The sequence below is a fragment of the Nilaparvata lugens genome, chromosome 10, assembly GCF_014356525.2.
Source record: "Nilaparvata lugens isolate BPH chromosome 10, ASM1435652v1, whole genome shotgun sequence".
NCBI lineage: Eukaryota > Metazoa > Arthropoda > Insecta > Hemiptera > Delphacidae > Nilaparvata > Nilaparvata lugens.
This window is the reverse complement of record NC_052513.1, coordinates 9,853,645-9,870,514: the sequence shown is the minus strand read 5'-3', so window position 1 is coordinate 9,870,514 and position 16,870 is coordinate 9,853,645. Positions and strand designations below refer to the sequence as shown.

The window sequence follows — 16,870 nt, the reverse complement described above, 5'->3', positions numbered from 1 at the left end:
ATTTCATTAATTTATTTATTTTACATAATACACAGGAGTGGCCGTAGTCGAGTGGATTAGATGCTGGCTTTGTAACCCAAAGGCCCGGGTTCGAATCCCAGCCCGGGTAAGATATTTTTCTCGGGCCACTCCCGTGTTTCGGATGGATACGTTTAGCCTTCGGTCCTGGCTGCTTAAAAAGCAGTCGTTAGGTCATGTCAGAGGCCCTGAAATTGATCAGTTGCAACCTGAAAACTCTGACACCAGACCTGAGCCAGCCAAGTGACACGATATTATTATTATTTATATACATAATACACAAATCATAATCAAATCATACACAGCTCACATGATCAGAAAAGGACCAACAGGCCTAGTTCAAAACTGTTCCCTTTCCGAATTTTGATATATGGTATGAATTATGAATTATACCTCAGGTATGAGGTATTATTATCAAGTATGAGGTATGAGTTCTAATACTATACTTACTCATGCTCGATCTTGTTCTTTTGGTTGTTTTTACACTTACTGATTGTCGGCTGATACTCATAATTCTCCTCCGATTGGCTGATTCTCAGCTGTTTATTAGCCAATCAGAAGACAATTCTGAGTGTCGGCATAGAGTGAATATGAGAACGGTAATTGTGAGAGTATTACTTGATAATTTACTTTGCATAATTGGTTTGATTTTTAGAGCATTTTGTTTTTTATTGTTTCTGTAATGTTATGAAGAATGAATGAACAAATTCAATGAATAAAAATAACTACATCTGCACTCCATGCCACAAGATAGCGTACGGTAACAAAATATGTTCACTTATTTTGACCTAATTAACGATTTTAAATAAAAATCAAACCTGAACATACAGGGCTACCAAACTATCCAAAAAACTCAAATATATCGTGAAGATCTAACCTCAGGTCAATATTTAACGTAATTATATTGTATTTTTAATGGGATCAAGTTTTCATCCTTCGCCCTCACTTATGAATCCATTCACTTATAAATCGTTAAATAAATTCAAAATATTTCAATTTGTTAAATTTAAGGCTTACTTTTCTGATAAAAAAGAGGCTAGGCTAGTTTTGAAGAGTTAAGTTTCATGATTTATAATATTATATTGGATTGTAGTAACAAGTCAAACTAATACACAATTTACAATGTATTAGATTGGTAAAAGCCACAAATTACTGTATCTCTTAGGCTAGAAACAGTTGATATAGAAACTCGACTGTTCAGATGATAAGAGGATCACTTACTTACTCACTTACTAACAGAAAATTTGAATTATAACATGACCTATGTCCTAATACTAATTAAGATCTATGATAATATTATTATCATGATACAGTAGCTATTATCAGAGCTTCCCAATGTGCAGATGGAGATTGATTTTATGGCCAACTAGATCAATGTAAAACAAAACACTGAATTCCTATCACTTAGCTGGCCGTGAATGTTGGCCGAGTATTCGAGCATTCTATTCATTCATCACATAACATGTATTTAGAAAAATTTCAATAATAAATTTAGAGAATTCAATGTTGTTTGCCACATTAATACTGTACTTACTCCACAAGCTCGATCTTGTTCCATTGATAGTTCTATAAAGTAGTTCCTGATATTTCATTTTGTTCAACTGCACTCTGTTTCATTTTCACAGTCCATTTAAAAAAAACTATTTCTAGTATAATTATTATATTTCTATATTATTATTTTCCGTACTATGCATTCTATTCCATACTATTGTACAATGAATTATAACTTTTGAAATGGTCCAACAGGCTTATGCCCAAAACAATTTTGGGCAAATGCCTGCTGTTTTTACCTGGATTGTATTTGCATATGAATAAATGAATAAAACTGTTCCTATGTCCACAATTGGCCCGTTCTGTGTACATGGAATGTGGTAAATTGTCCCATTCACAATTTACCAAGTAAAAAGTTCCACGTTCCATGGGAGGAATTTTGACAGATTCTGTTCCAGAATCCTGTTCCAGTTCCAACTTTCTGCCCCACAGTCGAAGTGTGGTAAATTGTCCGACCTGGTACATTGGTCGATCATTGTAGTCTGCTTGCTTCTCTGCGCATGCGCTGATAGTTTGTTCACCATAGCATAGAATACATGACCAACAATATAATGTTTGATAACCATTCATTAAATGAATTTTTCTCGATAGAAAATTTGAGAGTAATTGAATAAAAGGAATTTACACTTTTCTAGACGGTAGGTTATTGTAAAACAGCCTTTCTTTATTCACGAAGCTAGTAAAAGAAACATTTTAGTATAAATCAACTTTATATGTGCGCGCCAAAAGCTTGAACCAACAATTTTGAAATGGCGTTCCATGGGAACATTTTGCAATAGTCACGTGATGGAACAATTTAAGATTGGAACTGGAACAATTTACTGTACACAGAACGTACACAATGTGAACTTTCCAAGGCTAATTCTAGTAGGATAGTACAGAGAGAAGTTGAAATAATGCAATATTCTAGTAAAACACAAAAAATGTACTACTAAGGCCCGTATGCAGATACTCAGTTTAAACGGAGATATGTCAGCTGTTCGTTTAAACCCTGTACGAAACATATCATGATAAATGCAATCATATCAACAAGTAAACGTGGTTTAGCGTTAAATGTAGTGTTAGCATACTGCCCTAAGGCCCGATACAGATACTGTGTTTAAACGGAGAAAAATGTTAGCTGTTCGTTTAAACCCCCTATGAAATGGATTATGATAAATGCAACCATATCTACAAGTACATGTGATTATAAGATTACAACTTCTCAATAAACCATTATGATCATATTAGATCGATTGAATAAAAATCTAGTAATTGCTAATTTCAAGTAATTTTCAAGCATTTTCAAGCAATTCGAGTCTGTATGGCTAGAACTAATGCCTAGTTGCTAGAGTGAAGTCCACGTTATAATGGCAGTGTTGAAAGATAGGAGAAAAACGTTGCCAAGTCTCTCCATTTTGCCACTGAGTGTACACAGCTGTTACTCAATTCATCCCATTAAATTTTATCTAATAATAATTATCATTTCCTCGATAAAATAATCAATTTAATGTCAAATTGATCAAGAAAATATATTTTTTCATAATTTGATTCGAAAATTTGCTTTCATAACTGAGATCAGATTTTTATACAAACCTGAAATGGCGGCTAATTTAAAAAGCTGTGATACAAAAATCTGAATTTCAAAACAACAGAAATCAAGTTATTTGGTAGGTATTCTATTCCAATTTCTTTTTAAAATAATAGACAAATAGAAATCCTATTTAAAATAAGTAATTTCAATGGAAATAATTCTGAAATAACCTTTCAATATTACTTATACCGGTATGAGTAGGTCTAACCTATACGTTTAGGCTAACTGAAGCATGGATGAAGTCTAGGATGGTTAGTTATCAACTTTTAAAATGTAATTTCAGGTATTTTAATTTGTGTTTCTTATACGGTAATGTCTAAAAACTATTTCATTGTTTCAAAAATACATTTTAAATCAATTTATACGACTTGTGTACTCAAATATTTTAATAGAATGAAGAAAAAAAGAATTAAAAATAAAATATTCTGGCAAATGGACAACATTGCAAAGAGAGAGAGATAGCGCTATATGTTTTGTTGTACGGTATGATAGAAAAGGACAGCAACAGTATTGTCAATCGTACACTGCCATTATAACGTGTACCTCACTATAGATTTTGATAGTTATTCAATCGACTCATTCCATTATAAATAGTAGGCATGGCATACCTGCTGACCAGCTCGAGCTCAGCGCGACGAATGAGGCTGTGAATGTAGTCAGTCTTGGTCTGCAGGTGGATGTGCTTGTAGGGCGTGCAGCGCTTGATGTTGGCATAGAGCTCGGGCACATAGCCCTTGTCCTTCACCGGACCTGACTCCTCCATCAGCAGCGAATAGGCACGCAGCACCTTCGTTCTGCACTCGCCGCAAAATCTGCACAAACATACACTCTCTATAACAACAAATTCACTTCATCAACGTCCATCAACAAATCGTGTCAATTAACTTCATCACGGATTTTAGTTGATCACGAAACAACGTCCTTAACAAATCGGGTGGAATCTCGGGTGGAATCCACTTCATCATGGCTTTTAGCAAAGACCTTGAAGATGCATAGACTCACATGCAGCGCTAGTGTCGTACTTGGAATTGAAATCGGCCATTGAGGGGGCAACCTATAAGATTATTACATACCAATGCCTTTGTAATCTATAATATTATATATATATATATATATATTATATATATATATATATATATATATATATATATATATATATATATATATATATATATATAATTTCTCGTGCTAAATACCCCAATGACGGCCTTCAATTTCAAGTAAGAGCTATCATTGGGAAGGCATAGGCATTGTGGGTCTATATCTCTTTAAGGTCTTTGGCTTTTAGTTGATCACGAATCAGCTGTTTGGGAGGGTCTCAGTTTGTCGAAATCTCAGTTCTACAAGTTCCCGTTGCTTTCGAAAGACCAGTGGATACAGTAACATTGTAAAGCTATCTAAATAGTAATAATGTGGTAGCTATTATATTTTGCAAAATCAGTTTAAATTTATTTCAAATATGTGTTGTTATATATACATTAACCAATATTTTGTATATTATGACAAAGATTGATGTACGAGGGTCATTGTTTTCAAACTACGATCACATATCATAAGACAGAAAAGCGGTAGCGATTTTCACAGAGCTGAACAGCTTACCATCCCCAGCAAATGCCCTGTTCGCCGGATCGTCAATTGTTGTCGAGTTATTGACCCAGAAACATGGCCGCCTCACTTGAGCAGCCTACCGCCAAGTGCTAGTTGAGTAGCGTTACTCGTTTTTGCAAGCGAAAGGCAAAAATTCAGCATAAATCTAATAAAAAATTATTACACAGGGACAAAAATATAAGAGGTAAATTTATTGCGTGAATAGTGTCGAAAAATTAAAGTCCGTCAGTTGAAATGGCTTTTGGAATCGACGTGTTCCATGACTACTCGGCCTCGAGTGCTGGTGCAACCAAACGGCTTCTCCAGCAAATCACCCGCCATACTTGATCACTAGTAAATATACCCCCCCCCCAAAATCAAGATATGATTATGAGGCTAAGCAGAGCTTCCAAACTAACGAGGAGCTCCAAAACAAGGTCATGCCCCACTTAACTCATTCGGCAACATCATTTTATGAAGAGGATTTTGTTAGGCTGGTCCACTAGTATGACAAATGCCTCAACCTTCACGGCAATCAAGTTGAAGAATTATCATGAGTGTAAGTAACTTTTAGTGAAAAAATTCTTCTATATAAATCGCCTCTTATCTAAGGCCAATCGGAGGTTGAAAAAATGACCCTCGTATATTCGAATATTTTTTTACAATATATTTCGAATAACACTACAGTAGCATATTGCAATTTAAACGCAAAATCCAAACTCCCTTTTAACTTTGAAACATAACCAAGCATAACCTTTTAGGTTATGCCGTGAGATTCAACGAACTGAACGGATCAACTTCCGACTTGTTTCAGTTTCTCATGAAATTGTCAAAATAGGCAAGATCGTGAGGAACATTGATACTTTTCATTTGATGAAAATCACAGATTGAATTACTTACAATTCTGGAAACAAAAAATCGGCAAGTCCTGGTTCTATCAATCAAATAATTAGATGGAAAGGTTCAGTATCCACGAACCACAATTTTTTTTTAGAATATTTCATCAATCACTACAAGGTCTGGTTCTATCAACCAAAAAATAATTTGTTTGTATCTTGATTAGAAACGATATACAGTATAATGGAACTTCCTAGAATGCTCCTGTTTATAATATTAAGGTTTCAACCAGGGTACATGGAAGAAGGCAGAAGTCAAGCGCATTTGGCGTAAATTAAGGCATCATTCCACATCCAATCAAATGGTTCAAAGAAAATTACAATGCATTTTCTCATGGAAGCTTGAAACCTCAGTTGGTGGGAGTGACGTCATTTAGATACTTGCATATTGCACATACATTTAGTATATTTAACATATTTAACATTTTAATTTAACTATACTTTCTAAATATGTTTATTAATTGATATTTTTATGTGATTGATTCATGCAATTTTCAAATTCTAAAAATTGGTTTCAATATTAATGCTTTTTTTTTTAATCAAACAAGAAATGTAGTAACTGGTCAAACTAATACACAATCGATTGTGCATATCGTTTGGTAAAAGCAACAATATACTATATCTCTTCGGCTAGAAACAGTAGAAAAAAACGACTGTTCAGATGAGAAGAGAATGATATATTATTCACTTCTAGAATGATGAGTTGGCTCAATCATAGTTTTCAACATGAAATGAACTGATAATCAAGTTATTCGAATTGAAGATTTTCAAATTAATATGGAAATGTAGAGAGCATGTCAAACAAACACAAAATTTGAAATGCATTCGTTTGGTAAATGTCTCACATTGCTGTATCTCTTCGGCTAGAAACAGTGAAAAAGTTCTACCGTTCAGATGAGAAGAGAATTCAAGCTTTTCAAATTTCCAAGTATAAATTTTTAGGTTGAATCCAAAGAAAAAAATCATAAAACCATTAACAACTAGAATTATTAAAATATTTGAGGATAGGCCTATAGAAAAAGTATTATCAAATTGATATTATTAGGAATGTAGAGAACATGTCAAACGAGCACAACATTTACAATGTACTCGTTTGGTAAATGTCTCGCATTGCTGTATCTCTTCGGCTAGAAACGGTAGATAGAATAAGTCTACGGTTCAGATGAGAAGAGAATATAACATTTTTGTGAACGGTTTTAAAGAAAAGAACCACAGGATGGGCTTTTTTGCTTTCCTGTTGAATATTTCAGATCTGAGGCAGCTGATTTGGAAGTAATCTTCATAAAATATAACCTTATTATTTTGAAACACTAGATTTGATTGTAATTTAGATTTAGAGTTTATTTCATCATTGATTATAATGGGAATTTAATTTCTAACTAAATATTTTCGCCCATAATTTGTATTTTTTCGAGGTTCACAACATTTTTTCTGGATGCTCTTCAAATCTTCCTACTCTAGTTTATTTTCCAACCAAACATTCCGTGTGATCACTACCATAAGAACAAATTATATTATCTTTCTCTTTATCGGGGATAGAATCTTATACCTGTGCTTTCTGAGATAGGTCTCGACAGTGGCCATGAGCGTGGCGGCCTCGATTAGCACGACCTCGTCGCGACACTGCGGCCGCATGATCGACCAGATGTCTCGCCAGGGTGTGGTCAGTGCGCGTGTGCGATGCGAGTCCAGCGAGTGCAGCACACAGCGCCGACTCTTCTTCGACCGCAACTGTCCCTCCACCAGGTCGTTCAGCCGTGTCGAACTGCAACCACCAAACAATCCATACACTCAAATCAAAGTATCCTTTTCTAATTGTATGTATCAACAATCCATTCATTACAACATGGGAAGGTCTCAGTTCGTCAACTACCTATTTTGAGAATTTATTTAGATATTGGAACGAATAGAAAGTTGAGCTATTCAGTTCATCAAGTTGCAGGCTGATACCATAGAGAAAAGCGAGCATTAGTAGATATCTGATGGTATAAGGCGTTTATGTTCCAAATTTCACTGTTAACTCAAGCCGATATTGAAATACTGAAACAAATGGGAAGTTAAGCCGAGATTCAGTTGCTTCGGCATCAAGTTGCAGGCTGATACCATAGAGAAAAGATAGCATAAGAAGATATCCCATGGTATAGGGCGTTTATGCTAAAAATGTCACTGTTAACTGAAGCCGATATTGAGATACTGAAACAAATCCTATTATATTAAGCGAGCAATTTATGTATATATTCATATATTTGGGTATGTATTTATGTCCAACGGATCTCGAAAACGGCTCTAACGATTTTCACAAAATTTGGAACATAGTAGGTTTATGATATAAAAAATCGATTGCACTAGGTCTCATCCTTGGGAAAACTCGCTGAAGAACATGAGAATGATAATAATTATTCATCCTTGGAAAAACAGATAATAATTTCTTCGTCTGTCGATGACGGAAGATGCGAGTGCCTGTGTGGGAGAGAGACAGAATTATGTTCAGCTATTGAACTATATTGCATTCAATCCGCTGATCTCATGAGAAATATTGTGGCAAGAAATTAATCGACATTATCAACATATATATGATTTGTTGACATAACAAACGATATGATTTTGTTCAAGACCCATTACTTTTTTATTTAAATTAAAGTACCTATATAAAAATTTTCAAAGTTGATCATTATTTTACAGTTTTAAGTGATTAGTGAGTGTTATTTTGTTATTAAATTTGTTGTGAAAAAACTAAATTCAAACTTTCATGTTTTCAAATGTTTGGACTGAAAATTGGAATTCAAAAGTGTATGAAACAACCTACTCTTTTGACTACCGTATTTATAGTCTATACATCAAAATTCGGGGAAGAAACAGTTTTGTGCGTACATGTTGGTCTTTCACCAATCAATTGAAAGAATTGTTCTGTGAATCAATAAATAGATATAAACTATGCTCTTATGCTTCTATGCTTTTGTACTCCGAAGCGAAGCTCGGAGCCCCGATATTGGGAAGTTAGGCCGACATTCAGTTGATTCGGCATCATGTTGCAGGCATAGAGAAAAGATCTCATGGTATAGGGCGTTTGGGGCGTTTATGCTCCAAATTTCACTGTTAACTAACTGAATCCGACAGTCCCAGTAGTTATTTTCCGTGAAGCTATGTGACACTGGAAGTCTCTCATATTGTGCCGTTCTTACACTCTCACCCCCAACCAATCAGTAATAATAGACATTAGTCGATAGTAATTCGGCCTCAGTAAACAAAAAATAGGCTTGAAATTTAGACCATAAACTACCCATACCATGGGACATCTACTTATGCTATACACAGTCAGCTGCACCTTTGCACACTAGTTGTTCTTCACAACAACATGGAGGGTTTAAGTTCATTACCTATTTTGAGAATTAATTTAGATACTGAAAAAATGGAAAGTTGAGCCATTCAGTTCATCAAGATTCGGGCTGATACAGGAGTCAGCTACACCTTCGCACACTAGTTGGCGATTAATGAGGATGGGTTAGTGAGAAGTTTTCTGAAGGCTAAAGGTTAGGTCCTTGCTTTAAATGGCATCATGCTGGTATTATTCAGAATTATTTGAAAATTTTAGAATTAAATATAATATACTATATCCACTGGACTCTCTGAAAGCAACTGAGACTGACGAACTGAAAAATTGAACTACCGGAGTTGCCTACTCAGGTTGATTCTTGATCGACTGAGTCCTTGTTAGATTGGATGTCACTAATTTATGCTTACATAATTTAATACAATTTATGCATTAATGTATGCACCAAATGAATATTCACCATTTGAAAACATTCTTATGAATTTTACTTTTAGGGCAGGTTTCCAAGCTCAGGATTTAGGTAAGTTCTAGACTTTAAACAGCTGGACTCAGAAAAATTGGCTTTCCAAAAGGGGGCGTCGTCGCAGTGAATAGTTGATGCAAAAAAAATCTGGTGTGGCGCACTCACACAGATTTCCTTGTCGTTATGAGAATTGATCACCTGACGCTAGTGTTCCCGCGCATCTCAAGTCTACTATTCAAAGATCTGAGACAGCTGGTGACAGGACAATAACGCTGGATACACACTAGATCTGCTATCTCTTCATAGTGAATGATCTAATAGAATCAACAGTTGCCAACAGTTTGCAATTGAATAATCACATTTTCTCAAATTTCAAGTTTATTTTCAATTTTAGATGAAAACGTTACTGGACATTAATTGAAGAGATTTTCATGCTCAATATTTTCCACTCGAAATTTTTCGTTTAAATTATATCTGAGACCTGATAATTGGAAATCTAAACTCTAACTTTGCATAGATGGGGCGGAGCTCCTGAAATTTTTACAGATATGGGACTTGTGGCAGTTGATATAGCTTATCAATGACTATAGGTTATAACTTGATGGAGGAAGAGAAAAAAGGAGAGAATCAGTCCAACTATCCAGATCCCTATTTTATTATACATTATTATTAATTATAGTATTATTATTTTATTCATACTATTTTAGGTATGAATTTAATCAAAATCGTTGGAGCCATTTTCGAGAAAATCGCGAAAAACCCTGTTTTTGACAACATTTTAGCCGCCATCTTGAATTGCATTTGATCGAAATTGTTCATGTCGGATCCTTATAGTGTAAGGACCTTAAGTTCCAAATTTCAAGTCATTCCGTTGATTGGGAGATGAGATATCGTGTACACAGACGCAATACACTCATACAGACCAATACCCAAAAACCATTTTTTTGGACTCAGGGGACCTTGAAACGTATGGAAATTTGGAAATTGGGGTACCTTAATTTTTTCGGAAAGCAATACTTTCCTTACCTATGGTAATAGGGCAAGGAAAGTAATAAATCTTAATTTTCTCATTTCTATAATTGGAAACGTTTTTCATTGACGAAATAAAACCTTCCTGAATAATTCAAAATAGCTGGAACTATATAGCCTACTATTTTCTCTTTATTTTGTGTTAAATTTTCTAGTTTTTCGAAATTTGATTCAAACGTGACTTTGACTATCACTACGACTACGCCCCGTTTCGGAAAGCCAATTTTCTGACTCCAGCTGTTTAAAGTCTAGAACTTATCTGAATCATCAACTTTCAGGTGCGTATTGTAAGTTTATAAACTTAGGAAATGAGTTAATAAAAGAAAAGTCAACGTTGAAAGCATGAAACAATATTCTTATCAACATGGAACCTACTAAATAAGATCTATAAATTACGCAATTTTGGTAGCAGTAAGAAAATATATTAATAATACAAGCTCATAAATACAATAAAAGACTATCAAGTAATTCGTCTCAGTCTGATTAAAGAACTTACCTATGACCATGTAGTAATGAGCATAGCAGAATTGGACAATCGAAATGATCCTTACTGACAGTAATATTCCCTTCTTTGGTTACAATCAAAGGAGATAAAGCTGGATGCTCTGACTTACACAGCTGGCAAAAAAGACGCTCCACGCTGTAAGTAATCGAGAAATAAGATTTTACTATTATGCTCAATTCAAGTTTAACCATTACTGATTAACCATCAGAGGTTTTGTATTCATTACCGCACTAATCTAAATAATACACATTAAAAAAAAATCTAGAAATTAGAATACACTTATTCCTACTCTGAATTTACTGAGAAAGAAATTAGCTATTTTGAATTTTCATCACACAATCTGATCAATGTTGAAAATAATATTGATAGATTAACGTATTAATTAGTGAAATTGTTATATCGTAATACCTAGTTAATCAATATTGTGATGATATAGGCTTCCAAGAAACATACAATGATTATCCAGGAAGTATCCAACTCCCAAAAAACAACTAAGTTACTACTCACCAAAAAAATAACTGAAAAAGAAGTAAGTACCATAATCAAAATAACTACCGTACTGTTTTAGAGGAAGAAATTGGAAAAACCTTCCTTGAAATATTTCGTTCTATGCCATTTCCACACATCTAAACTTAGTAAGTCTTCAGAGCCATAACTAATATCCAATATTGTAATGGATGGCCAGGATTCCCCGGATAGATCTTTCAAAAATTAAAACTGTCTTTTACACATAGATGGCGGCGTCACAGACCAGCATAATCATTGAAAAAATCCTCCAACGAATAGAAGTTCCTTCCAATAAGCCACCTTGATAGGGTGTTCTTAAACGCGGTAGGTGAGCGCCCCTTTACTGAGTGTAGCAGGCAGTTAAACATCTCGATTGCCAGCACTGGAAAACAATCCCTAAGAAGAACAAAAGTCATTAGAATGAATTGAAACTTGAAAAAATAAATATTTACCTCCGTCGACAACCAACACAGGGTATAGTTTGATCGAGCACTGTTAACATATCCTTGTAGTTGACTTGAAAAGCATCCTTTACTTCTGGTTGAGCTAGAGTGTAGAACTTATCCTTGAACTCTTCTAATTCCTTGCCCCTGACTGGGGGATTATCATAAACAAATCCCATTGAACTCAGGTCCATCACCATCTGACCGGCAAGAAAAAACAACTTTTTAAATAAAATTATTCTAATCAAGTTAGCCTATACATAGGCCTATTAATAGGCTACATAGTCTGATAAAAACTGAGTGAATATACTTGAAAATTTTTTTCAAATATCATTTCTAATTGTGAATCAACTATCCTGATAGCTTATATCAAAAAATCAGACTATTGGGTGTAAGTGTACGGTACGTTCAGTGCCAAAATACATGTTATCAAATTTTTGGTTGGGATCGATTTAGTATGTTATTTTGAGCACAAAATCCTAAAAATCAAACGGTGGTCACTATTGTTTTTAAAATAAACTAAGTTCGAAGTAGCACAATTCTACATGCATTTAACCTATAAGTGGCAGCCATTTTGACTATCGAAATCATAAAAAAATTATGATTTTCCTAATTTAAAGCTTTTCCTAATCTTAGCTTTCCTAACCTAATATAGCTTATTAGAGGTGTTTGAAATGTTTTAAATAGAGTGAGATTAGTTAAACTAAATTATTTTTTTTAAGATTTATGATTAGTGACAGCCGTTTATTTCTTGTGATTTTGTGTTCATGACATACCAAATCGATCCCAATCAAAAATTTGATGACAGATAATTTGGCACTGGGCGTACACTTTAGCCGAGGCACTTTCTGGTATAAAAGTAATTTAAGCCTGAATTAGGCTATAAGAATTTTGAAAATTTATTTATTTCCTTGTTATTCACAACATTGTTTAGAATTGATCATCAAAACCGTGGATAATATAATCTTAGATTATGTTTAATAATTATGTAGAACAATGGATGATCTGATCACAAGTCTGGAAAGCAATTATATAATTAAATATTAAAATGACAGAATTTTATTTTCAAGCCTTTAAATAACTACATTACAAATTACAAACAAGAAATTAAATTAATATTATGGTTGAATACAGAATAATTTAAATGAAACTGAATTATAAAATCAAAGTTACCTCCTACATTTTAAAAAGTTAGGTTACAATACCAAAAAAAGTAATCCAATTATAATATTGTAAACGAAATATTTTTAATTTTAATACAAGTGACTTGATATACGACGGAAAGAGAAAATAATTATGAAAAAAAAACCATTAAGTTATTTGTTTCTATGTGGGATACTAGGAAGTTAGCCCATTGTACGTGTTTTCGTACGGTACATGTGGGCCGAACTGAAAACTTTAAAATCCTTTCACAATTGATAATAATTACTGAAATAAAATAAAATATGCTGATTAAATGAAAAATGTCAAATTTTTTCAACTAGAAAGATGTAAGAACTCTGAATGATCATCAGCTAAACTATATTGAGATAGGTAGATAGGCTAGGAACCAGGTTCCGATGTACAGTTGTTATGGCCCGGATGTTATCAACTTGAAATACAAATAGGCAAAATCCGATGAACAATTACAATAGAAAATTTATATATTGAGACTAATAAACTTAGCGAATGAATCATTTCTAGAAGTAGGCTACAACTAGGGCCTAGCCCTACTATCAAAATGAAATCTAGGCCTGTAACTCACCGTAAGACTTTCATCAACAGCTAAAGGCAACTGTCTCTTTCTCAATACTTGTTTTTCATCACGATAAACATCAACTAATTTTGCCATTGCTTATTATGTTTGCAAATAAAAATTAAATTAATTATCAACGCTTTTACTTATAGGAAAAGGAAAGAAATTCACACATAGCACATTCCGACGTGTTCTAGCGCTGCCATTTGCAAATTGTACTGCCACTGCCAAAGCCAAAGAGATTTTGCTTTATAGAATTTCAAAACTTATTGAATTGATGAAAAAACTAAATAAATTACTTTAATATATTATAATCTTGCAATTTTTTAGGAAATGATTTTATAAAATATTTAAAAACTGACTTATGATGTTTTTGCTCATCAAGATTATTTGGGAGATGAGTAGTTATCACTATATAAAAAACAATGTGGCTTAAACAAACTCATATTTGTCTCATTCATCAAAATTATGATACAAGATTTAGAGTTTTATTATTTATCAGTTTTCATTTAATTTACATAGAAAGTAGAAAATAATAACATTTGTAACACTCCTTGATCATATCGGCATTGTAAAGTGCATTTGGCGCCTAATTCAAATTTCCGGATATATTAATAATAATATTCGAGTGACCTGGCTGGCTCAGGTCTGGCGTCAGAGTTTTCAGGTCGCAACTGATCAATTTCAGGGCCTCTGACATGACCCAACGACTGCTTTTTAGGCAGCCGGGACCGACGGCTTAACGTGTCCATCCGGATATATTGACATTGAAGGTTCAATGTTCAATGCTCAAACGGGATTTGACTTCTAAGTTGTGATTTCATTTGTTTTCAATTATTTATAAGTAGAATTTGGAATTTTAAAAATGTTGTTCAAAAAATGTTCATGAAAATTTTCAAAGAAATTCTAAAATTAGATTGCTATTTATAACGTAGTACAGTGATAGTATTTTAATTACCATTACAGGAGAACCTTCTGAGTATGACATTATAATCATAGAGAAACAATAGCGTAAGTAGATATATCCCATGGTATAGGGCATTTATGTCGCAACTTTTACTGTTATCTCGAACCGATTAATGTCGATTATTGTGGAATAATTTTACTGTTTTGTTGTGGTGAGAGTGTATGAACGGCACAATATGAGAAACTACCAACATCATAAAGCTTCACGGGAAAGAATTACCTCAACTATCGACTTGAGATAACAGTAAAAGTTGCGACATGAATGCCCCATACCATGGGATATCTACTTATGCTATCGTTCCTCTATTATTATATTATGCATATTACAGTAATGATGGTTTGATTTTTTTTTCAATCAAGAATGTTCATAATTTATTTTGAGTACGGTAAATAAATCAACAGAGTAAATAATGATTTCCAAGGACATGTCAATAGATTGACAGGTTATACATATATATCCTTAAAAATCTGGTGTGGCGCACTCACACAACTTTCCTTGCCGTTAAGAAAATTGATCACCTGACGTGATAGTGTTCCCGCGCATCTCAAGTCTACTATTCCAAGATCTGAGCCAGCTGGTGACAGGACAATAACGCTGGAGACACACGAGGTCTGCTATCTCTTCATAGTGAATGATTTAATAGAATCAACAGTTTGAAATTGTATAAACACATTTTCTCGAATTCTGAGCTTATTTTTAATTTTAGGTGAAAATGTTACTGAACATTAATTGTACAGTTCTTCATGCTCAATCTTTTCCGCTTGATTCTTTTTGTTTAAATTGTATCTGAAGCCTGATAATAGGGAATCTAAAATCGTTCTTTGCATAGATAAGGCGGAGCTCCTGGAATTTTTAAAAGATATGGGACTTGTGGCAGTTGATAGAGCTTATTAATGACTATTTTAGGTATAAATTTGATCAAAATCGTTGAAGTCGTTTTTAGAAAATCGCGAAAACCCTGTTTTTGACAACATTTTCGCCATTTTAGCCGCCATCTTGTATTGCATTTGATCGAAATTGTTCGTGTCGGATCCTTATAGTGTAAGGACCTTATGTTTCAAATTTCAAGTTATTCCGTTAATTGGGAGATGAGATATCGTGTACACAGACGCACATACACTCATACACACACACACACACCCACACACCACTTTCTTGGACTCAAGGGACCTTGAAACGTATAGAAATTTGTAAATTGGGGTACCTTAATTTTTTTCGGAAAGCAATACTTTCCTTACCTATGGTAATAGGGCAAGGAAAGTGAAAAATAGCTAAAAAATAACTTTTGACAATATTTAGACTCAGAATAATGTATAATCCTGCATCAGACAACCAACTCAATACTCAATGTCATGCAAAACTGGATAGCAGAAAGCAGGTAGATCCCTGGACATATTGGTAAATCAGTTTTAGGGTCCTCACCGAGTACTGTTCAGTATCTACTATCCACTCTTAAAAAATCGATTCCGAAAAATACTAATGTGAAATATTTAGTAGGAAGTATCTACAGTTTTTTTCAAAGATCATGTAAGAATAATAAAATATTCCTTGATGCGTCTGAATAGAAAATTTAACTTTTCAATGAATATTTACCGAGAAAAAATATTATTATGTAATTTTATAAAATTAATTGTTTTATGAAATGATAGCTTATGGCGAATTTATCTATTACTTACACTTGTTCATAATTATTATTGAAAGTATAAAAATGATCTGCAGAGAAGGTGACAAGTCGATTAGTGGATACTAATAATATTGTTATCATTCATTAAGCATATTTGGAGATTGAAGCCTTCCAAGCTTTAATATTCGTGATCATAGAATTATGAAGATAATTATTAATTTGACCTTCTCGCGTTTTGGAATAGGCTTCTATGAGTTCAGTACAAAGGCTCCGAGAAAAATTTTGAAACAAAAATTTTGATATCTTGGGCCAAAAATTGTTCTTCTTACTAATCAGATTTTATGTATTGAGTAATCTTATCGAGTTTTAGACTTGCTCTATTATTAACAGATCTACTGTATTGGAATGTTTTAAATAATTATTTATTGTAGATAATCCAAGGTTAAATCACATTATATGTGTGGGGAGAAAAGTATCATAAGCTCTAATAAGATTTGTATTTTGAAAAATTCAACTATTCAGCTTCAAATTTAAAATTGAATTCACTTTTATAAATATAACATATTTTTCACATTCAATGATTATGGTAATCACAAATTAATCAACCTGCATAGGATCATAACTTGAAAAACTCTCAGATC

At 33.5% G+C, this 16,870-nt stretch overlaps 1 protein-coding gene across 2 annotated transcripts in view; it reads right to left on the bottom strand.

Annotated features, from left to right (window-relative positions):
- LOC111044413 (gametogenetin-binding protein 2-like) overlaps window positions 1–13,869 on the bottom strand; it is a 28,167-nt gene extending 14,298 nt beyond the window's left edge. Inside the window, exons 1-5 of one of the 2 annotated variants that reach the window (XM_022329565.2) lie at window positions 13,648–13,869; window positions 11,913–12,103; window positions 10,945–11,088; window positions 7,175–7,390; window positions 3,751–3,954 (exon numbers count right to left, since the gene is read on the bottom strand). In XM_022329565.2, the coding sequence (XP_022185257.1) occupies window positions 3,751–3,954; window positions 7,175–7,390; window positions 10,945–11,088; window positions 11,913–12,103; window positions 13,648–13,734 (842 nt within the window). In that variant the 5' untranslated portion in view covers window positions 13,735–13,869. The remainder of the gene's footprint in view (window positions 1–3,750; window positions 3,955–7,174; window positions 7,391–10,944; window positions 11,089–11,912; window positions 12,104–13,647) is intronic. The other variant, XM_022329573.2, reaches the window with a different exon arrangement.
- Between the last annotated feature and the right edge of the window lie 3,001 nt (window positions 13,870–16,870).